This window comes from Leuresthes tenuis, unplaced genomic scaffold, assembly GCF_036924035.1.
Source record: "Leuresthes tenuis unplaced genomic scaffold, fLeuTen1.0.hap1 SCAF_3, whole genome shotgun sequence".
In the NCBI taxonomy this organism is placed as follows: domain Eukaryota; kingdom Metazoa; phylum Chordata; class Actinopteri; order Atheriniformes; family Atherinopsidae; genus Leuresthes; species Leuresthes tenuis.
Genome location: NW_027325357.1, coordinates 19,338,818 through 19,360,470, shown reverse-complemented (window position 1 = coordinate 19,360,470; position 21,653 = coordinate 19,338,818). Strand labels below are relative to the sequence as shown.

General features: G+C 40.4%; 2 protein-coding genes across 6 annotated transcripts; one reads left to right on the top strand and one right to left on the bottom strand.

The window, feature by feature from the left end:
- Positions 1–2,412: 2,412 nt before the first annotated feature.
- LOC140304181 (insulin-like growth factor-binding protein 6) lies at positions 2,413–4,795 on the bottom strand. The gene is made up of 4 exons (XM_072383167.1): positions 3,992–4,795; positions 3,492–3,520; positions 3,109–3,228; positions 2,413–2,994 (listed from the first exon to the last, which is right to left on the bottom strand). Exons 1-4 carry the CDS (start codon positions 4,299–4,301, stop codon positions 2,890–2,892), a joined length of 564 nt encoding a protein of 187 aa, XP_072239268.1. The 5' UTR covers positions 4,302–4,795; the 3' UTR covers positions 2,413–2,889.
- Positions 4,796–5,832: 1,037 nt separating this feature from the next.
- spryd3 (SPRY domain containing 3) lies at positions 5,833–20,882 on the top strand. Of its 5 annotated transcripts, none has more exons than XM_072382370.1 (11): positions 5,833–5,926; positions 7,584–7,736; positions 7,873–7,948; positions 10,069–10,193; positions 10,807–10,939; positions 11,053–11,241; positions 14,483–14,632; positions 16,199–16,256; positions 17,441–17,560; positions 17,670–17,794; positions 17,891–20,882. In XM_072382370.1, the coding sequence occupies exons 2-11, from the start codon at positions 7,603–7,605 to the stop codon at positions 18,023–18,025; spliced, it is 1,245 nt and encodes a 414-aa protein (XP_072238471.1). In that variant the 5' UTR covers positions 5,833–5,926; positions 7,584–7,602; the 3' UTR covers positions 18,026–20,882. The 5 variants fall into 5 exon arrangements, with proteins under 5 accessions (XP_072238471.1, XP_072238468.1, XP_072238469.1 ...); XM_072382367.1 differs by having other exon boundaries at positions 5,833–5,937; XM_072382368.1 differs by having other exon boundaries at positions 5,833–5,950.
- Positions 20,883–21,653: the final 771 nt, after the last annotated feature.

The following is a 21,653-nucleotide window of genomic DNA, read 5'->3' as shown; positions in this document are numbered from 1 at the left end:
AGTTCTTATTTCTGAGTCTTGCAAACGAATGATTGTTTCTCTTTTTTGTTTGCAACATAATGTTTTGGTTTAGAGATGAGGTATGGCCACAGTACTAAAAAAAAATCCATTATAGGTCAATACAAGCACCAGTTTTTTACAAAATGTAAGTGAGATCATGCTTGTTTGGGCTGTTCCACTGGAATTTGTTGCCGTGTGTTTCTGTTTTTGTTGTCACTAAGGTTCAATACTGTCGCTTCTGCAGCTCTTGTGTAAAGAAATGGAATGCCAGATGGTTTTGGTAGGATGAATCACTCATAATGTTCACAGGAAGCAGTGAGTGCCAGACTAGACCCACAGTCGAGTGAAAAAGAAAGTACACCCTCTTTCAACATATCAGGACTTGATTAAGAGAAAAAAATTCTCTGATTAAGTGAATGCAACCATGGATGAACAACAACACGAAAGGGATTACTCTGTGTCATTATTTATTGAATAAAGATTCTGCCAAAAATAACATGATAGATGGGTTTTTGTGATTTAGTTTTACTCCGTCCTTTGGTTTCTTAGTTTTCCTATTTCACTTCCTGTTTTATTTTGATAAATCCTAATCTTTTGTTAACTTCTGTTAGTTTCTCTGGGGTGTTTCTCCTCTTTTTTTCTCAGTCAGTTTCTTGTTGTTATGCTGTCCGTTGGTTGGTTGGTCCACTCGTTGTTTCCCTTTAATCCTTGTTGATTATAATTGTTTCATTTGTAGTAGATTATTCTTGCCTTGGCAGTGCCTTTGGTTTTCCTACTTGTCTTTGCTACCTGCAATAGTCCAGGATTAGGTCCTCCACCTCCCGCCATGAATCATGACAAAAACCCAGTCCACCCTCACTGTTTCCACAGAAATGAAGAGAATAAGTAGCAGCCAGGTGCTGCAAAATTAAATCAATTGATAAACATTTTAGAAATCGGTTAATTGCCCATCAGCAGGCCAGAGCCCCTCTATATGTCTTATAAGCTTGAATAAGCTTGAATAATATTCTTCTTCAGAACTGACGTAGCCTTTTGGATGAGAGGTGAAACATCTTCAAGAACCAAGAAGAAGTCAACTTGGCCTCAGGGCATGACCTGAATGGCTGAAAGTCAGTGGTGGTTAGCACTGTTGCCTCGCCGAAAGAGGGTTTTAGGTTTGAATACTGTTTGGAGTCTTTATTTGTGGAGTTTCCACTGTTCTCCACATGTATACATGGGCTCTCTCCAGGTAGTCCGCCTTCCTCCCACAGTCTAAAAACATGTTAAGTTAATTGGTGACTCTGAAATGTCCCCAGGAGTGAGTGTGAGTATTCATGGTTGTTTGTCTCATTTGTCTCAGTGTGGCCCTGTGATGGACTGGTGAGCTGTCAGGAGTGCTGGGACAGCCCCCCCTATGACCCTGAATTGGATTAAGTGGGTATAGACTGTCTGAAATGACTAAGAATCTACACCAACATTCAGGTGTGTGTTAACACGATGCCAAGGAGGAAAGACATCAGTGGAGCAACTGATCTCAGAGGAGCAGCTTTTTCTACTCATCAATCTATGAGGGGTTATAAGGCCACTTTACAAACAATCAAGAGTCCATCATTCCACAGTGAGAATGACTATTTATGAGTGGAAAACAGTCAGGACAGTTTCCAATCTTCCCAGTCTGGAGCGGGTGTATTTCCTTGAATGTCAATGAACTGAGGCAATATTTCAAAGAATGGGTCAGACTTCCTCCCTAACAGTGTAAGAGACTGATAACATCAAGAACTAATTTACTTGATTTCTTGATTTATAACTGTAGTTTAAAAAGTTTGTCATGTGAGGTTGCATTTACATCATTTTAAGACCTGGTAAGGACCAGATTTTATTCTTATTTTTACAATTATGTCCTGATATGTAAAACCCTAGAAACGAAAGAAGCTTTGGGAACCTTCACGCAAAAGCAAGTGAGAGCTTACAAGCTGGAGGCAGCACACTTTTTTTTGGCATGGATTTGTTTAATGAACAATATTTTATTGTAGAAATATAAAACTTTAAAAAAAAAAAAGTTTCCTTTTGTAACAACAGCTCATAAAATACACAAATAAATAAGTCTCTTCAGGACATTTTTGTAACACTGTATCAGTACCGGTCTTGCAAAAATAAACACGTTTCAGGTTAAGATGCTTAGAGATACCTCTGGTCTCTGCTGTTACAGGTTGTCACTGACGTTATGATCAATACTGACATAAATAGACATAAACAAATCATAAATAGGATTACATGTGGGGGAATAAATGTGGGGATTGTATGCAGCAGTTACAGTAACACAGTTATATAGTGGTGTCAAAGTAAAAAAAAAAAAGAGAGAGCATACTGAAAATGAATAAATATGAAACATTAAAAAACACTAACAACATATTTTAAAAGTAAACAACAATGAGCTGAATAAATACTTTTGCATTTTCAAATTGTATCATTCCTTAAGCATGATTAATGGTTTAAGATATTTATGGACTTACAATAAGTTAAATATGTATAACCCAAACTGGTACCTGTTAAAATAAATATATATGTATATATATATATATATAATATGATATTTGTTTATTTATTTGCTTAATTCCCTGTGAGTTGTTACAAGGACATTCTTACTGGTGTCCGTGACAATTGTAATCCACATATTAATGCGCATCAAATACAAGCATTTGTGATAGAATCAATTCAACTTATTTTGATCTTGTTCAGCAGAGGGCGCAAGGTGACAAAGCTTCATCTGACTGTGAAACAGATTTCTGTGATGGAGAGAAAACTTAAAATGACCAACGAGATGCTGTGTTCTGATTGTGTAGTCTTTGCTTGGTGCTCCTTCATGTCAGTCTCATATTGGCAGCGAAGCTTCAGCTTTCTTCATGCACTTCAACAACTCAGCCTGCCCCTCTGTTTGGTGTTTGTTGAGACGGGCATGCCGTCCTTGTCCACACACCAACAGCTCCCACGCTGCTTACCTCGGGACGACCAACACTGTGCAAACAGACAGACTGTGAGGGTCGTAATCTGAGCAGCAAATGCATCTGCTTTTTCTATGTTTTGTTCTTCTTGTTAAGTGTTCAGTCATTTCCTCATCTGCAAACTCACCTGCTTCTTTCTGAAGAACCCGTGCTTGTCACAGTTGGGCATGTAGATGTCATGATTGGACTTAAATAAATGAGCATCAAGACCTTTGATAAGTGTAGTTAGCAGTGTCCGACATGGAGCCTGTAAGATGAGACAGATACATGTGGTATGCTTAACTTCTTGTCAGTTTTGTGCTATTTCATTGAAGTACCATATGTGCTATACATTAATGGCTTCAGTTGGTATTAATTAGGTTTATCCAAAAGATTAAAGTCTAGTTTTCAAGATAATTAATCCATATAAAAACACCAAATCAGAAAACCAAAGAAGATTTGCATGAAAAAAAAATTCACATTAACTTTAGCTTAAATGCTATATACAGTGTACATATAGAGGACAATTACCTCCTCTGGATTCCCATTAGGAACTGGGTCTAGGATAAAAAAATGAAAAAAACACAAACACAACAAACACAGTTCAGTTATTTCTATGTGAATATATATTCAAATCAGCACAAAATATAAATAATTTTTCAAACAGTTCACTCAATATGTTTTGTTCTTCATTGAGTGATAGCCTTGAAAGAACCAATGGATTTTAACTACTGGAAAACCATTTTATTACAAACTAAATAAGTAAACATCATAAAGACAAAAACAGAAGCCCAGTTAGAAAATAAAGGTCATGTGTCTCATTTCAGATTTTCATTCAAATGTCAATATCATAATTAAGTAAAGAAGAGAGTGATTAAAGGTGATTCATTAGTTTACAACTGTCAAAAGTAAGTAACTAAATGATCACATAAAAATCTATTATGATTCCTATCCAACTGCATACCCAAAGCTAAAATCGCTCGTTCATTCATGCCAGCTTTCAGGCACAGAGAGTATTGTGTAATTCTTACCTAAACTGGGGACCTGCTTAGTCGGAGTGGCACTGCTGGCATTACTGCAGACTCCTCTGCCCTCCAGCAGGGCACGGAGGGGCCTCTGTTCATCCTTTGGAGGGTCACAGCGCAGACCGTAAGAGCAGCTCAGAGTGTAGACACCACAAGGCTCTCCAAGAGCCAGAGAAGTGGCGTTTAGATCTCCAGGCAGCTGACTCTGGGAGAGCTTTTCCTTACAGGTGGGACATCCTCTCGATGGTGTGGTCAGTGGGCTTGAAAGAGCTGTCTCCAGGAGCAGCAGGACCAAGATGTGGACATACAGGAACATTTTGCACTGAGAGCTTTCCACTGATGAATGGATCCAGTCTCTAAGCCCGGACAGAAATGTTTTTCTCTTCAAAGATTTCCTCTTCTAACTATTTTTTTAAATCGTAAGATTTCTATTTCAGGGTGGGTATTATTTCTTACAGCCAGGACAAAGTGATGAAGAAGTGCAGAGACACCACTGGCAGCAGCTTTTAAAGAACTTAAAGTAGTTTGAAAAGGTATGGGAGGGTGCGTGGTGGATTATGTTAGCTTTTGCTCTCATTTCTACTCAACTGAGCACACCCCCATTTGACATGACTCTGACACATGCACAGCCTCATGCATGCTCATACTGTTTGTTGTCTGTCATCCAGGAGGAGTGTCATTTTTTCTACACCAACATAAATCACAGGTGATCACTGTTTGCTGCTCCATTGCGCTGCCTTTTCCCCACTTAGAGAGCCATTTATTTACGGAAGCAATGCTTTAATGTGAGAAGCAAATAAAAACCCAGCAAAAGAAGAAACGATCTTCCTCAACGATCGTTAACTTGACAATATCTTCATGCTTAACTGAACATTGCTCTTTTAACTGAGAACTGAATAAATACAGGAATGATCAGAAAAACTAAAAGAAATTAAACAGGAAAGCCAGCAGCAGGCTATTCAAGTATTAATACTGCCACAACAGAGAGCTACAGTTAATTAAGAGGTTCTAAGACCCAATTTTACTGAAGCTAAAGATTTTTTTCCATTCCACCACATAAATGTATCAACTAAAACTGCTCATTTCTTTCAGTACTGGTTTACAAGTCTATGCTGACCATATAAAAAAGAATAGTTAAACTAGTTTAAAAAAATATATATATATATAGCACAAAATATAAATAATTTTTCAAACAGTTCCCTCTAAATGTTTTGTTCTTCATTGACTGATAGCCTTGAGTGATACTGCAAAACCATTTTATTACAAACTAAATAAGTAAATATCATAAAGACAAAAAACAGAAACCCAGTTAGAAAATAAAGGTCATGTGTCTCATTTCAGATTTTACGATATATATATATATATACTCAGTTTTTTACATTGTCACGACTTTCTCAAAATAAAAAATATTATATAGAAACTAGAGCCTTTAAACAAAATCACTGCTCACATAATCTCAGATTAGAGTTGACGACTCAGGGGAAGTGACTGGCACTGAGAAGAATAACTAAGAGATTAATAACCGCGGGCAAGAAAGTCCCACCCTGTATTTTCCACAGTCTATGAGTCACAGACACGCTAAATTAGTTACAAAACGGTAACAACAGACATTGATAAACACACTGTGAACACACAATGTAAGCTACAATTAAATCTACGTGAAGCCCCAGAATCAGGATTAGAGGAGCGTCTCTATTCAGAAAACCAAACAAAAAACACAAGTTTAAAAAAAGACAGAAATGTAATAAAATAACTACACACACCCTCACTGCCACATCGTGACACGTACGATGACAAGGCACTGCGCAGGTTAAAGACTGTATTCATCCTCAAATCTGATTGGTCCAGAAGGCGGGACTTCCGGCAGTGCAGGTTGGACATAAAGTGACAGACTTCACCTCCTTAAAATTGGAAGAAAAATCGAAGGACGACGCGTTACAAGTAATAAAACAGTAAGGAATCAACGTAAGACAGTGGCGCTTTGAATAGTCTGGGTCTAACCTGAGGTATATCAATGTTTACGTGATATAATCCGCCACACTGCTCGATAGTGTTGAAACGCTGAAAACAGCTAGCCGGCCAACTGAGTCCTGCGTGTAGTTTGGAAATGCTAGGCAGCGTTCGGGGAATGCTCGTAAATTTGTAAATCGAACGAATTAACACGGAACTAAGACAATAGTAATCACCTCAGATATTAATTTACTTTATCAAGCACCCGACCGGTTAGATCGTGGAGTTAGTCGCATTTAAATCACGTTAGTCGCCACTATTCAGAAAAACCACCCATACTTTCCCTCCATGATTTTTTTCTTATTTTGAAGTGGAACAGACATTTTCGGTTTCAGCAGAGGCCATTAATGTATTTGTTGATGGATTAGATAAAAAAGTCTACCTGTAATACCTAATCTCTGAATAATTGTAGTTGTTTATCAAACTAGAGTAAAGACGATGCTTTTGTTCCTGCGTCTTCAGGACTGTAGTCATGCTACATTCTTTGTAACATCAGTGTTTTTAGAGTTGAAATGTCATTTGAAGAAAATAATAAATTTGATGACAACACCTTGGGTGTTTGGAGTAATATGGTTTCATTTAACCGTTTTCTGGCATTTTTGTACACCAAAGGACTCATGAACTTTACTAGACCAATTCTTAATTAGAGGGTCTGGGTTACTCCTATTCACGGGACAATGTTTGAGTAGTTCACCTAAGGTCAAAGACACCTGTGAGAGACAAATTGCTCTCATGGGGCTACCACAGTTTTGGACTCGCGTTCACGCCCGTTGGCGGTGTCAGGTCCGTGTCCAGGTCTTTGCTTGTCTCTGGAATGTGGAATTGAATGAGAATGGAAAAACACAAACTCCTCACAGGAAGGATTTGGCCTGAGGATCAAACACGGATCTCTCTTGTTGTTAGGCAACAGTAATGATCATGTTTTGGTCACCTTTTTTTTTTTTTTTTTCAAAGGAGAAACTGTGCTGTTACTACATGTCCCCGTGGTGCAGTTTACAGTTTTAATAGTAGCACTGATTGTTGGATTGTTGCAGTGGTTAGTTATGATGAACCCAAATATGTAAAAGGTTCCTCCCAAAACCTCTCCGCTCAAAGATATGTTGCCCATTGTTGACCAATTAGCAAATGTAAATTAGTATTGATTTAATGAGGATTCTCAGTCATCCGGGTGGTGGTATTCATAAGAACAACTGGACTTCTTCTTGGATGTTGAAGACGCATCGCATCTCATCCGAAAGGCTTCTTATTCAGGCTTTTATGAATTAGTATTGTGCGTTTTTCAGACATCTAAATTCTCATGGATTTGTCAAAACTGTGCAGTTAAAGTCCAGTCAGAAAAGTGTCCAACACTCGGTTTCCATGTGTATTTGCTTTTTGATAATCTGGCTTGTTATTGATTATTGATAATTCCTTCCTAAAAGTAAAATACATAAGGAACCTGAGCGTTTTTCCAGCTTTCCGGCCATCGGCACCTCACAGCAGTTCTTTATTAGCTATACTTTTTTAAAATGATTTAATGTCAAATCAATCGAAGTAATATTGAAGCTGTGAAACAAAGTCTTGTCTTCTCTCTGCGTTTTTGTCCTAGATTGTAATGATTTTCAGACATGGACGACATAAATCTTCACTATCGCTTTCTGAACTGGAGGAGACGTATTCGTGAAATTCGTGAAAATGAAGTTCGAGCTGTGCGCTACCGGGAGCGGCTCAAGAGGATGCTGAGAGATGGAGACATACTCAGGTAACAATGCCAGGGTGTGTGAGCTGAAATCGGAGACACTGACTTACCCTGCCGTACTTTCTACAGCGTCAGCACCCCAGTTTGCAAGCTTAAGTCTGATGAAATGTTTTTTTTTCCCTTTGGCCTCTTGATGCAGGTATCACGGTAATTCAGATGAAGTTGGCTGTTTTGTGGCAGCCAGGCCGTTGTCCAAAAGGAACCGCTACTTCGAAGTAAGAGCTGATTACTTCCTCTCGTTGCATAGCTGTTGTTTTAACACAGGGGTTGTTACCCCCGCTGATCTGTACGCCACGATGCACATTTCCATGAATGCGATAGCCTTGGTTTTGGGTGTTAACGAATTGACAGTGATGGGGTTGAGCAGGTTTCAGAAAATCACTTTATTAAGAACAAACACAACTCTGTGGTGGAAATCGTTTGATGGCCCGAGGAACACTTCTGAAAACCGTTGTCGGTGAACAAAAACTTAATCTCTGCATCTTCAGATGCAAGTAAAAGTCTTGCAAAGAGTAACGATACTCTTTGAGTAACGATACAAATGGCTTCCAGACACACTGTTGCGTTCTCTAGCACAAAACTTGTTTTAAAACGAAAACCCAGAAAAAGTGGGAAAATGGTCCTATAGTGTAATTAATCAAGATTTAAAAGTCAGTCTGGAAATCAGGATGCTGCTCCCTTCAGACTGGGAGTCTGGTCACAGCACTTTGTCGGTTCTGCGCTGATACTTTGCACAGCGTGTTGCTGCCACTTGGGCGCAGAAAATACGTGGAACATTCTGGCCCTGTTGTTGGTCCTTTAGCTTTGCAGAGCTCAGACATCTGCTTTGTACCTTTTTTCTTTTTCTTTTTCTTTACAGAATAATAAGCGCTGTATTGACAGTTGCCACACTCAGACACCGTAAATTTCAATGTTGTTTTTGACTCGAGGGTCTGATGACTCAGTTACCTCTGCCCTGACAGAGTGGTTTTAATATATCCAGACAAGTCCCAGCTCTTTGTTCACTTTGTTCATCTTTGTAATCTTGATACAGTGCTGCACAAACGGCTGATGCCAGTGACTCTTTCTGAGTAACCCATGCTCAAACTTGCCCAACAAATACATCCTGCCTGAAGTCTGGTGAAACAGCAACTCAACCTTTAAACTTAAGTGCGCTTCACCCTTGTGACTCAACCTAAGACGCGTTGTGTAGGAGGAGGGAAGAAACCATATGCGTAAATAACAGTAAATGATTGTTCAGTGGGTGCTGAATGCAGATCTGCTCAGAGATTTTAGGGTTCATGTGCATGTTTTGGAGAAACTTAAACGTATTACTTGTTAGTCCCAGAAAGCAGTGGTGAGGTCATGGGAAACGACTTAAAAGTTTCCTTTTCTCCTCACTCTGTATTTGTCAGTAGTGCAGCGATTGCATTGCGTCCATGTAGGGCTCCCTGGGAATGATGTCATACGGTCAGAATTTAGTAATGATAACAATGGTGTAGGCCTGCTTTTTATTTAGGAGGTTTCAGTTCGAACCGTCTCTCGCTTGGACTGGGAATTTTATCAAGTTTAGATAAAAGGATGCAGTGCCAACTGAAAATTAAATATAATTGTATGTTATAAAATAAAATAAATAAATAAATAAATCTTGGACGGACCCTGAAGGAGCATCTTCTCAGGAAAACGAATCAGCTGCACTCAGATGGCATTTCAAGGCTACAATAAACGTGTTAAGAAACCCTTCTTGGTGGTACGAAAATCCACCGCAGTGAATAAGATCTTCTTTTGAACTGATGAATGGATTGTGACGCTTTGTGATCCACTCACATTTGTTCCATCAACAAATTAGCTCTGCCCTATTCAGCAGTTTATGACTGGATACCTGCTAAACTTAAGACCTTCCCATGGACTTTGTTATGGTCTGTGCTAACAAAAGCTGTTACCATGTTAACATGATAAACAGAGATGTCGACACGCATGGTAGTTCATCCATTGTGGGCGTGTTGCCGTGCCCCAAAAAAGCATTTAACTAAAAGCAGTGTTGTGTTTAAATACCGACTTTCAGCTGCTTATGTGTTGTTGGTATTAATAAAAAGAAGCAAACTAGCTATCGTAAAACCTGTTGGTTTGTGAATAAACCCCATTAGCAGAAGCTAATGCTGATATGTTTAGCGTGTGGTTAAATGAATGCGAAAGGGACCTTGCTATGAAAAATGAAAGTTTGGTGAGACTACCATCTTGAATTTGAGGGAAACCTGTTTTTATTTTAAGACAAATCTCAAAAGAGAATAGTTTTTTTAGCTGATGGACTTGTTGTCTGACATTGCTTGATGATAACGGACTGTGGTCTTTCCAGGTGACTATCGTAGATACAGGAGTGAGGGGGATGATTGCTGTTGGTTTGGTGCCTCAGTTCTACAAACTGGACCATCAGCCAGGCTGGCTCCCACATTCTGTGGCCTTTCATGCCGACGATGGCAAGTATGTGACCGTCATCTTCTTTCCACAGACATGCATGACATGAAGGAGTAGCATATTAATTATTTTCTTGCATAATTCAGGCTCACGGATCTTTTGTGTTCAAGTGGTCTGTGCTTCCACCTCGGAGGCTAACCAAAGCACTTTCTTTACAGTCGGTTAAAAGTTCAGTGGCATTTTGGGGAAGGGCCTGACTGGGCCCACTTTCAGATTTTACGCCTGCCTTACTGGAATTCTTCCTGCTTTTAGAAAAAGCTTTGCCAGTTAGTGCAAGAACAATACTTTCAGGAGGTATTTTAAAGAACTGAAGTTCAGAGAAATGACCTGTTTCGGTTCACTACAAGTCATACAACATGACATTTTCATTGGATTTTGGCATTAGACGGGTGACGGTAACTCATGTGAAATGTAGATGCTGCATGTTTTGGATCATTTTGCAGAAGCTGAAACTTCTCAGATATGAAGCTTCTTCTTTTTTCACTTTTTGTAAATAAAATGAAGAATTTGCTGATTAAGTGCTATATTTTTTTTTCTTCACTTTCTCTTACACGGTGCATTTCTTAAATGCTTTCGGAGTTATTTTTGACTTTAACTACTTCTAGTTGCTTCTCTGCAGGCTGTATAATGGCAACACTGTGGGGCAGCAGTTTGGTGCTAAATGCAACAGAGGTGACAAAATCGGTTGTGGGATATCGATGGACTCTGACGATGGACAGTTAACGGTGTTTTTTACCAAAAATGGGCATGAAGTAAGAACCCCATTACCACAGAATCACTGCAGACACGATATATTCAACCAGTACAACTTACACATTTCTCTGTGTCCTTTCTTGCGGGTGATTCATGTCTGATGTGTTCTCAGGTCGGCAGCGTCGACATCCCAGCATCTCCCGATGCTCTCTACCCCGCAGTAGGGATGCACTCTCTAGGGGAAGAAGTGCTCCTGGACCTGAATGCTGAATGGGGGATGGAGGAAGATGATGGACAGATGATAGTCGATAGTCACGAAGAGTACTGGAGCCGTCTCCATGACGTCAAGGTGACTGGCACGGTAAGTCTTTGAGCAGCTTTCGCCGCTCTGGGTGAATTTGAGCAATAGATAAAGTGCCTCAGGTGAGTCACTTCAGTCAACATCCGCTATGGCTGAAGGCTAAAAATTTGACACTGAAGAAAGTGATGTGTGGAGTTGGAAAGAAGTGAGCTTACCAGGCCTCTTCTACCTTGATCCTTTCTTTGACTGAGGATAGAGGCTTTAGGCAGCATTAGGTTCTGCAGGCAAAACCAAATCTCCAGTTAGGTTTGTTAGTCAGAGTTGTACAGTGAGCAAACTGTGTTTTACACACGTTTTCAATGCTACCCTCCCGTAATTAAAACCGCCTCGAATAACAAGTATGGTACAGTTATATGTGTAATGCCATTTATTGTAACAATGTCATTTTCACATTAACCTTTAGTAACTAACTGGATAGATGTGAATACCAGATTCCAGACAGTTTGCTTGCATGTCTCATAAAGACATAAAAGTCCATCTTACTAAAGATGTTGCCTCTAAGAAAGAGCTGCTTGCTGTGGGGCTGGCTGGCTTTTCCTGAAGAAGTTTTTCTGGAGAAGTCCTTCTCTAAAAAGGTTTTACCAGTACATTTTGCAAGAAAATCTACTTGTTCTCATTGAGTTTTTGTGTATTCAAAGGCACAAAGTCTATAATTACAACCACAAAGCAACGCTCTGTATGTGATGTGCTGACTGCTTTACATAGCTGGCTTTCTGAATTGCCACACAATACCAACGTAAGCAGCAGGGCAAGTTAGAAGGCTCCAACTTGTCAAAGAAAATGCTTAATGTGACAAACTTAAAGTCTGACTGGTGAAGACATACAAGGGTTTTTATTTTAGTGACTTGTTGAACGTGGAATTTCTGCTTCCCTGAAAAGCCATAATCTGGACGGAGGCATTCACATGGGCAAGTTACCCCTGCCATCAGTAGGGATGTTTGGCTTTGTCCCTCGTTTTAGACATTTATTCCCAGGTTTTCTGAAACTTATAATGTTATCATGTTCAGTAGATGATGTGATCTCGGATTTCTTTGTAGTCTCTTACTTTACGAAGCTTTATTCTTAAAGTGTTAAAGTATTTTCTCTCAGAGTATTGGACCACGTAAACCTCTCTGGATTAGTCAGATTTATGGATGTTTGTCAGAATTGTCCATATTGAAATATGTTCAGACGTTAGGACAGTAATAGTAACTATGGCCAAGTACCTAACAGATCTAAAAGGATAGGGATAGAGATGATTAGCCAACATGAGAAATATTTCCTCAGAAGAACTACTCGAGCCCTTTGACGTCAGTGCTCCAGTGTTTGTGTCTGACTCAGCTGTTGATAATCGCACAACCTGCGCCGAGGAGTCACTTGCGTACATCTATTTATCCATTGTTTGTTTCTCCAGACTGGGCTCTGTCCTGTGTGAGCACAACTTTAAATCAATAACCAGTCTGCATGTAAGCAGTTAGGATTTGGAAAAAAAACAGACGCATCAACAGCAGAGAAAGAGTAATGGTGTTCTGGGGGATTTGAAAGCTTTTGGAGAACGGAACAGTCTTGCTGTAGTTAATGGTCTAAACTTTAGAGGTTTGTTATTAGTCACCCTGCATCTCTGGAATTAGACTTTTTTTCACCATAATTCAACACAATCTTGCACGAATCTAGATAAAAATTGCATGCAATTAATTTTTTCCTTATCATTTACGCTTCCTGTTTTAGTAATGTGAACGAAAAAAAAGCAGCTCTGCCATCACCTCCTTTATGAACTCACCTGAGCTGGAGGCGGAGGCCATGCCAGTGCAGAGTCAGACATGCCTTCACTAGCAGCGAGATGCTATGCAGTCATGATCATTTGAATAAACTCTTCCTTTGGTTTCACATAGTCCAGCTGACACAACTAATCAAACTTAAAATCTTAACTTTAGTCTGCCAAATCAAGCTGTTTCCATTGATCTACTTAAGTAACTCAGAGGATGCGATGTCTCATTAGCCTTCTAGTACTCTTTGACCTTTTATACATCGTACATTATGACTGTTAGTAGAACAGAAGCAGCCTGGAAATGAAGCAGGACTTCGGCTCTTGAATTTGTTAGTCTCTTTCTGAAAAGTCCCACGAGGTGACTTTTGTTGTGAATCGACAATAAATAAATGAACCGATTCAATCTGAATTCCATGTTTTTAGAACATACATACACATGCACACACAAACACACAAGCTCAGACCCACTGCACCTATCAGACAGAGACATGGCCGGGCCTAAGGCCTAAGACCTAAGGCAAGGAAAAAGACAGCCTTGGGGGCCGACCACACTGAGAGGGCTCCCGGCCCACGACTACAGGGAGCGCCGCCACAGAGACGGCCCCGACCCGGGCAGAAAAGAGGCCCCTCACCAAGGTGCAGAGCCCTCCAGCCCCCCGGGCCAGAGCAGTCCACAGGACAGCACCCCTGTCAACGGACCAAAAGCAGCTCCCAGTGTGGTAGTTCCCCATGAGAAAAGACTGTAGCTAAAAACTGAAAGACTAAAGAAGTAAAATAAGATAAAAAGGTGTAAAATGAACAAAATAGATAAAATGCTTTTCAGCTCGTATAGTTAAAACGTCTAACTAAAAGTTAAAAGAATATGGAACAAAAATGAAAAATTATCAAAAGTTTGATTAAAAGGAATAAAGCAAATCAAATAAAAGCCTGGTTTAAAAAGGTGAGTCTTGAGCCTCTTTTTAAAAACTTCAACAGTCTCTGCGGCCCTGAGGTTCTCCGGCAGGCTGTTCCACAATCGGGGGGGCCATAAGAACTAAGAGCCGCCTCCCCGGGTGTTTTAGATCGAACACGTGGTGTGGTTAAAAGGCCAGTGCCGGGGGGTTGATATGGTAAAAGTAAGTCCGATAAATAAGAAGGCCCAAGACCGTTAAGACATCTAAAAACGAGTAAAAGAACTTTAAAATTGATCCTGAAGCGGAGCCAATGGAGCGATTTTAAAACTGGTGTAATGTGCTCCCGCCCTCTGCTCCTCGTCAGCACTCGTGCAGCCGAATTCTGCAGAAGCTGAAGATTACGGATTCTCTTTTTTTTTTCTTCCAACTTCCAACTATTTACACGAGACTAGAATGATTGTTATTGTTTAAAAAGTGATTTTAAATTATGAAAGTACATTAATGTGGTTAAAAAAAAAGCCTTCAAACTGACTCTGTTTGAAACGACTCTCGTAAGTGGTCATTCTCAGTGATGTGTATGTCTTATCTCTCATGTTCGCAGCTGCTGGAGTACGTAGGGAAAGGGAAGAGCATCGTGGATGTGGGCTTGGCTCAGGCCCGTCGACCTCTCAACACACGCTTCCATTATTACGAGCTGGAAATCACAGACGCTGGAGAGAAATGTTACATTGCCCTGGGGCTGGCACGCAGGGTGAGAGCCTCCTCCGTTTAGTCAACACGATAATGATCACGTGTCATTGAAACGGATACAGGGCATAATTTTCTGTGCACACTTGGTGGTTATGAGTTGGTAAAGAACGCTTCTCTCTCCCCCCTCGAACGCCTCGTCATCCGTCTCCCTCACATGCGCCGCTGCTCTCACTGTTTCCAGTCTAAGTGATGGATGAGCGAGGGAGGAAAAGCTAACAACTGAATAAATATTGTCTCATTTTACCCTCACGTCTGGTTTTCCATCAAATGCAGGTTGTTCCATTTACATGTTAATCTAGCATGTAAATTGGAACGCTCTAGTTTGAAATGGGAAAGCAAATGATCAGATATGATGAGGACATCAGATTGTTCTGTTGTTTTCTCTTAAATAAATGGGGGGAAGAAAAGTTTAAGTCAGTCAGGCTGTAACATTTACTATTGATATCTTAGTTGATTGGTCTCAGTTTTACGGTGTTTTAATTATAGATGATGACATCTAATAACTTGTATCTTGAAAGTTTGAGCACATCTTGTTCAATATAAATAAGACTCTGCAATAATTGTAGAGGGTGTGTTATTTTGTGTTGTTTTGATGACTGATATGAAATGAAGTGTGGTTCCCACGTTGTTGCTTGGTCGTTCGGTAACTGATCGAGCGTCACTCGTAAAAAGTCTGCTGTGCCAGCTGGGATGGCTCTCGCGGCCCGGCAGATGATGGATTATGGCTGCAGACAACCTTGCCGTTAAGCTCCCCCTGACTCCTCTCCTGTTAGTTACTTTGTGTGGGCATGTCGTGCCCCCGGGTCAGATGGTGTGGAGGAAAGGGCTCTGTCATTTTGCTAAATGTTTTCCAGGAATTGTTTTTCTCAGTGTGTCTGCGGTTTGATGGAGCATTATAAATCCATCAGACAGCCATTCCTGAGGTTTTCTTCCATCCCCCGTCTTCTCCTGCAAGGCACATCGGTCTGCTGATGAGAAGCTTTAAAAATGAAAACAATGGCATCTCTCTTTTCCTCTTGCATGTCGAGCAGTTGCCGGTTGCTTATGTTGGATACTGGAGCGACAGTTTAAGGGGCGTTCCTTTTCCCTTTTGTTCCCTTTTTGAAAGGCATGTTGTCTGTGTTTTCTGCACACCTGACACCACATCTCCCTGACTCTTCCACGTTCAGCCTTAACGTTTCGTGCCATCATCCTCCCGGTGGCCTGTTTTAGTACCTGTTACTTTGCCCACCGTCACTCGAGTACTCTGGCCACCGAGAGTCTCGACCGAGCACCTCACTATAAATTCAATGTCAGATGTGCATGATACAGGAAATGGAAATGCATAAAAGATGCACGTTATGGAGAATCATTTTCTGTTTGACAAACAATCATCAACTTATCTCTTGAAACCCAAAACTTTAGATGGAAAATAAAGTTTCTCAGAGACATTCACTTGATTTCAGAAATCAGAAGACCAAGTAATATTTCCACATATTACTTGGAGATTTACAGTAGTTTGGTGTTGTTGTTGTTTTCAACTAATTTCTCTTGATATTTTATTCATTTATTTATTTATTTTTTTTAGGACTACCCAAAAAATAGACATCCAGGTTGGAGCAGAGGATCCATCGCTTATCATGCGGGTGAGTCGTGTCTGATTAGTCTGAACATAATCTTTAGACTTCAGCCCCAAAACAACTTTAATAACATTCCAAAGGCAGTTGCTTTGGAACAGCTCCTCAATACTCGCAACACATGAAAACGAATGAGAATACAGTCACAGGAGAACCAAAAGGCCTGGCATGCAGAGTTTTGTGTGTTATGGCGACCATGTGGACGACATCGCATGCCGTTGTCAGGTTAGCTGTGGGAGGATGTAAGTAATAACTGAGACAGCCTGTTAGAATTCATCATGAAGTACGTGCTGTGCGCATATCTCCACAGTTTAGTGTTGTTGCTCAGCAGTTCATGCACCTCTTTCCTCACTCTTTGACTCTTGTTTGGCTAAACCATTGGTGATAGTGTGATCTGTTGTCATTTCCATTGCCAGGTCTCTGAATCGTTCCTCTTGAGTTCCTGACTAGGGTCAGTAGTGTTTTTTATGGGGTCTATTGATCTCACTGTGTTCATGATGATAGAACGGCGAGTAGATCCGGCCCTTGTTGTTTTTATTCTGCGGTGATAGGGGCATGTTGCTATAGTAAAATGGGAAGAAAATGAAAATAAATGTCCCAGCCCGCATGTCCAGTGGGTGGCGCAGCTCAAAAACTGCAACAAGCAAGAGTCCAAGCGAGACTGATATAGGGGGCAGCTGTGCTTGTTTTTCTCTCTGTCTGTACACGTTTATGCCGTCCCAGTGGGCAGCGTCTCATATTTTGAAGTCTGTATCGTTTTGTTATCAACAATCAGAGTGAAGATACAGAAATGTCCCATTTCTGCGAAAGTTAGAAAGGAAAATGTATCTTTAAAGATGATGTAAATGTCAAAAGGGTGTTAGTGGACACTGTGTAGTTTTCTCTTAATCCTGCTTGCTGGAGACTGCCAACGACTACTGAAAAGGGTTGCCCGTGACCTTGGAAGATTTAATATTTGATATATGTGTCTGTATGAGTTTCTTCCGTCTGTTCTACTTTCCTCATGACGTCTAAGTCATGCAGATCACATGAACGGAAAGCTCAATTGCCCGTTTGTGTGTGTGGAAATAAGGATGATGCTTAAATTGTTCAGGGATGGCACATGATGTCATGTGTTTTGATAAATGCACCTATGTCTTGTCCTTCCCACTTTTGTGGAATCAAGCTTTAAGTGGTTTTCTTGTCCTTTGCAGATGATGGGAAATTGTTCCACGGCAGCGGCGTTGGGGACGCATTTGGCCCACGCTGCTTTGAAGGGGACATCATGGGCTGTGGGATCATGTTTCCACGTGACTTCAACCCTGATGGTGGAGGTGAACGTCTTTGTATTGTTCCCACTTTTTTTTTTTTTTTTTTTTTAAAGCCCTGTGCCTCAACATGTGCAGCCTTTAACCTTCGCTCTTTCTGATTGGTCTCTTTCAGATGACGCAGAAGACTGTGACCTTGATGTGGTTTCTAAGCCCAGCGAGGTTCAGAATGACTTGTATGCAAACAATGAAGATGAGGAGGACGATGAGGGAGAGGATCCTGAGGGAAGCAAGGTCATGGTGAGATGCTACGATGTAGGAATATTAAACCAGGGAGTCCTAAACTCTCAGCACAGATATTCACATTGTTCCTCTTCCCCTCTTGTGTTGGAACAGGTGTTTTTCACCCGAAATGGAAAGGTGGTGGGGAGAAGGGAAGTGGCTTTACCCGTAGGAGGTTTTTATCCCACAATTGGAATGATGAGCACGGGAGAAAAGGTTAAGGTGGACCTGCACCCCCTCAGTGGCTGACTGGTGAAATCAGAGCAAGGACAATTGATTGTGTTCTGGCAAATTTTGGAGATCAGGCAGAAAATGATCCCTCCATGACAACAAGCTCCCAAATTTCGCTCCAGTTTAGGGGTGGAAGACTGCTCCTTTGTGGTGTGAGAATCACTCGACATGCTGGCAAAACGTTTTCTAAAGACTGAGCAAAACGATGTGTTCATTTTACATTTGTGCCTAAATTATGTGCTTTAATGTGAAATGATTTTATACTGTAAAGAAACAGTTGAACCAATCAGAGATTTATTGGGGTAAAAATGATATTTTTGGACAATTTGATCAGAGCGTGAAGTTCATGAAATGCCAAAAAGGGTCTCACCAGAATAATGAATGTAAAAGATCCAAAAGGAGCAGAACTCCGGCTCACAAATGGACCCTATTTATCAGCAATAATCTGAATCAGCATGTGTGCGTGAGCCATTTTCTCAGCCTGCAGCCATTCTGCACTCTGAGCTCCTACTGACGGCGTATTACTGACACTCAGTGGTGAAAGAGCTCAGACGGTCTTCCAAAGAAAAAGCAGCGCGCTGATTGGCCGGTGGGTTTACTCGGCGAGGCCAAGTCGGTAAAAGCAGCTGCTTTACTGCTGTGGCTCAGTGAGTGCGGGTGCTTGCTCTGACGTGGAGTCATTCCATAACTTTATCACAGCATGTTTTGTGGAAACAGCTGCAGCCACAGGAAATGATGGGGTAATTAAGTGTAATAACAATTAGTTGAATTTAAATCAAAACCGTTTTTATGGCAGTGACTTGTTTTATTGCCGTTTTTGAAAAGCAAAAAATCCAAAGACGGTTAATTTATATCTTGTGAAGAGTTCTGTTTTTTTTCTTTGTTTTTTTTTTTTTTTTTCCCTTTTGTGATCTATTAAAGCGAGTTGGTTATAGCTGCATGTGGGCTCGTTCTAAATGATGTGATACGAGCCGTTTACGTTCCATTTTACCTCAGAAGTCAGAGCTCCGACTGACATTCCACCCGAGCTGAAACTATTCCAGTCAAAGTCAGAATAGCAGTGTGGCTTTTCTCGCTGACCTGATGATAACAATGAATCGTGCTGCATTTTGTGCTTCTGAGGCATGATGTTCAGTAGCAACTTATGTGTGTGGATCATTTTCATGAGGCTTAGAGTAAACACGTGAGCAGCTAAAAAAAAACAACTAAAACTTTTATCATGTTTAATGCACAAAGCGTTCATTTTGTCTTTCGAGGCCAGAGTTGATTAAGGTCGCTGCAACTTTCCATGTCGGAAGCCCAACTTTGGGGTGCGTTCCAATCTGGATTGGAAACCTGGAAATACTGACTTCCCAGTTCAAATGGAACAGATCATGCCAGAGGAAGAACCCCAAAAAGATCTAAAGTGGCTGTTAGTGAAGTGACAGCGCGAGTCTGTTTCTTTTTCTTCTCTTTTTTTTTTTTTTTTTATCTTTTGATATAACTTTAAATGCGTTTTCCTGTGTAGATGTTTGGCGTCCGAGTATAACTAAATATATCTTCTTTGTGCTCATACCGTACATTTCCCCCCTTTACACACATACATAACTGAAAAAAAGAAGCAAGACAATTACTCCAGTCTGTGCTTGAATTAATAAAAGAAATGCTGCATGTAGCCTTTAAAAAAACCAACATCTCCGAGTTAAACGGAAAAGAAATGGTGTGATTGACTCTTGGGGTATTTTAGGAAAGGGATACCAAATATCACGAGCATCTGGAAATTTTTGAAACCCCATCAGGACAAACACTGTGAAGCAGTACTTTTTTTTTTCTCTTTTCTTTTTCTTTACTAGTTCAAATTTTGAATATTTGATTGAAGATTTGAATGTTGAAATTGAAGCCATAATGTAATGATTACTTGCTGCTCTCAGGTACATTTGAAAATCACAAGTAAAAGGCAAAAGCTCTGCAGCTGGGTCATTTTGTGAATGTTCGCTGCGTTCATGTCAGCCGTTGTTTACTCGTAATCCTCTTCGTTTATTTTGCCACCATTTTCCACTGTACTTTGTTACAGATTTGAAGACGGAAAACACTCGCCCGCGAGATCTTTCATTCAGGATCTTCAGGGCACTTTACAGACGGTTAGCAGAAGTAAAACTACACCAAACCAACTGCACGTTTGCTAGCGTGTAACAGGTTGTGGGCCTGCCTGTGTCACAGTGCACACATTTGTAACAGGTTTCTCTGTGCATCTATACAAGCTTTGAATTATTCATGAAAATATGGCAGTAGGCTGTTAATCGCTGGCGACAAATGCATTTAAAGGCTTTTTACTGTTATTCCCAGTACTGTATGCTAATGTTTTTAAATGAGCTGCAATTGCATGTCATTAATGTAGTAAATACCTTTTAGATTGAAATACAGATGTCTTAAAGAGCTGGACTAATTGTAAAACGTAAGACATAATCGGCAAAGTGCGTGAAACTTCCACACTGGACCCTTTATAGAAATGAGACGTAGGAACGGGGTTCAGAATGTTTCGCGTTACTGGGTTCACGTTGGACTCCAGACTTTGCTGGAATATTTATTTGAATGAGGATTTGTGTTAATTCTCCCATTTCTTTTGTTGTTTTTTTTTTAAATTCTGGTTCATTGGATGCCGAGTTGCTGCTATGTGTGCTGAGAATTTACTTGGCACGAAGTCACATCAGCCTGTACTGTAGTAGGTGTATTCTTTCATCGTTCAGTCCTCTCACGCCTCTCCTGAGCAAAGAATCGTCTTGTGTTGCCGCTCTTCAGCGTCTTTATCCTGTCTTTGAATACATTCTACCCTGTATGTTTTACTTTCTCTTTACACATGAATCATGCCAAAAATGTTAATAAATATTTAAACTCATTACACGCCTGCTTTTCTCTGACCTTTCTCCCTTAATGTGTCGTGTGGTGACACAATTATGTTCAAAAACACTCTTTGTTCATTTGATTAAAGGCCTTTTGGTAAACATGATAGACTTACCAGCTCTTCTTAAGCTATAAAGTGTCTCACATCGGAGGCAACGTGGGGTTCAGTGTCTTCCCCAAGGACTCTGACACATGGTCTTGGGAAGCTGGGGATTGAACCACCAACCTTCCAATTGGCAGACAACTGCGCTTCCTCCTGAGCTGCGGCCGCCGCCGTGATGTCATTTGATTTAGTGATTAGTCAGAATGTTGGAAGTCTTAAATTACTTATTCCAATATGTGTGGTACTTAAGTAACCCAGAGGGATCTATACAGATACAGTAACCACTGCGCGTTATTTATTGGGGTACAATTCACAAAGTCCTCGAGAGGAGAGTAGGGGGAGAGGAAAACGCATTAAACCAGAGACCTTCAGCATCCTATTAGTGGACTGATTCGTTCTTTTAAAGTCTAAGCACAAGGGGAAAGTAATAAATCTCAACGACGGCTTTAACTGTAGATGACCTCAGGGGCACATTTTAATTGTGTGTCATTAGACAAATTCTAACACAAAATAAATTGTGCAAACACATATTCCATAACAAAAAGAAAATACAGTAAAAATGTTTATATACAATGTTGATTATTACATGGAAACGGTTTAACTTAGTCTCAGAAGGCCCCAAGAGATGATTTTAGAAAAAAAAAAAGTGAAACTTTGGTTGCT

Bases quoted from the DNA above. Each gene is read 5' to 3' on its own strand.
- LOC140304181 (XM_072383167.1), bottom strand. From the start codon at position 4,301: ATGTTCCTGTATGTCCACATCTTGGTCCTGCTGCTCCTGGAGACAGCT. The intron at 3,521-3,991 runs GTAAGAATTACA...TTTTTATCCTAG, and splicing joins TAAGCAGGTCCCCAGTTTAG to ACCCAGTTCCTAATGGGAAT. The intron at 3,229-3,491 runs GTAATTGTCCTC...CTCATCTTACAG, and splicing joins CTAATGGGAATCCAGAGGAG to GCTCCATGTCGGACACTGCT.
- spryd3 (XM_072382370.1), top strand. From the start codon at position 7,603: ATGGACGACATAAATCTTCACTATCGCTTTCTGAACTGGAGGAGACGT. The intron at 10,194-10,806 runs GTATGTGACCGT...GCTTCTCTGCAG, and splicing joins TTTCATGCCGACGATGGCAA to GCTGTATAATGGCAACACTG. The intron at 10,940-11,052 runs GTAAGAACCCCA...ATGTGTTCTCAG, and splicing joins TTACCAAAAATGGGCATGAA to GTCGGCAGCGTCGACATCCC.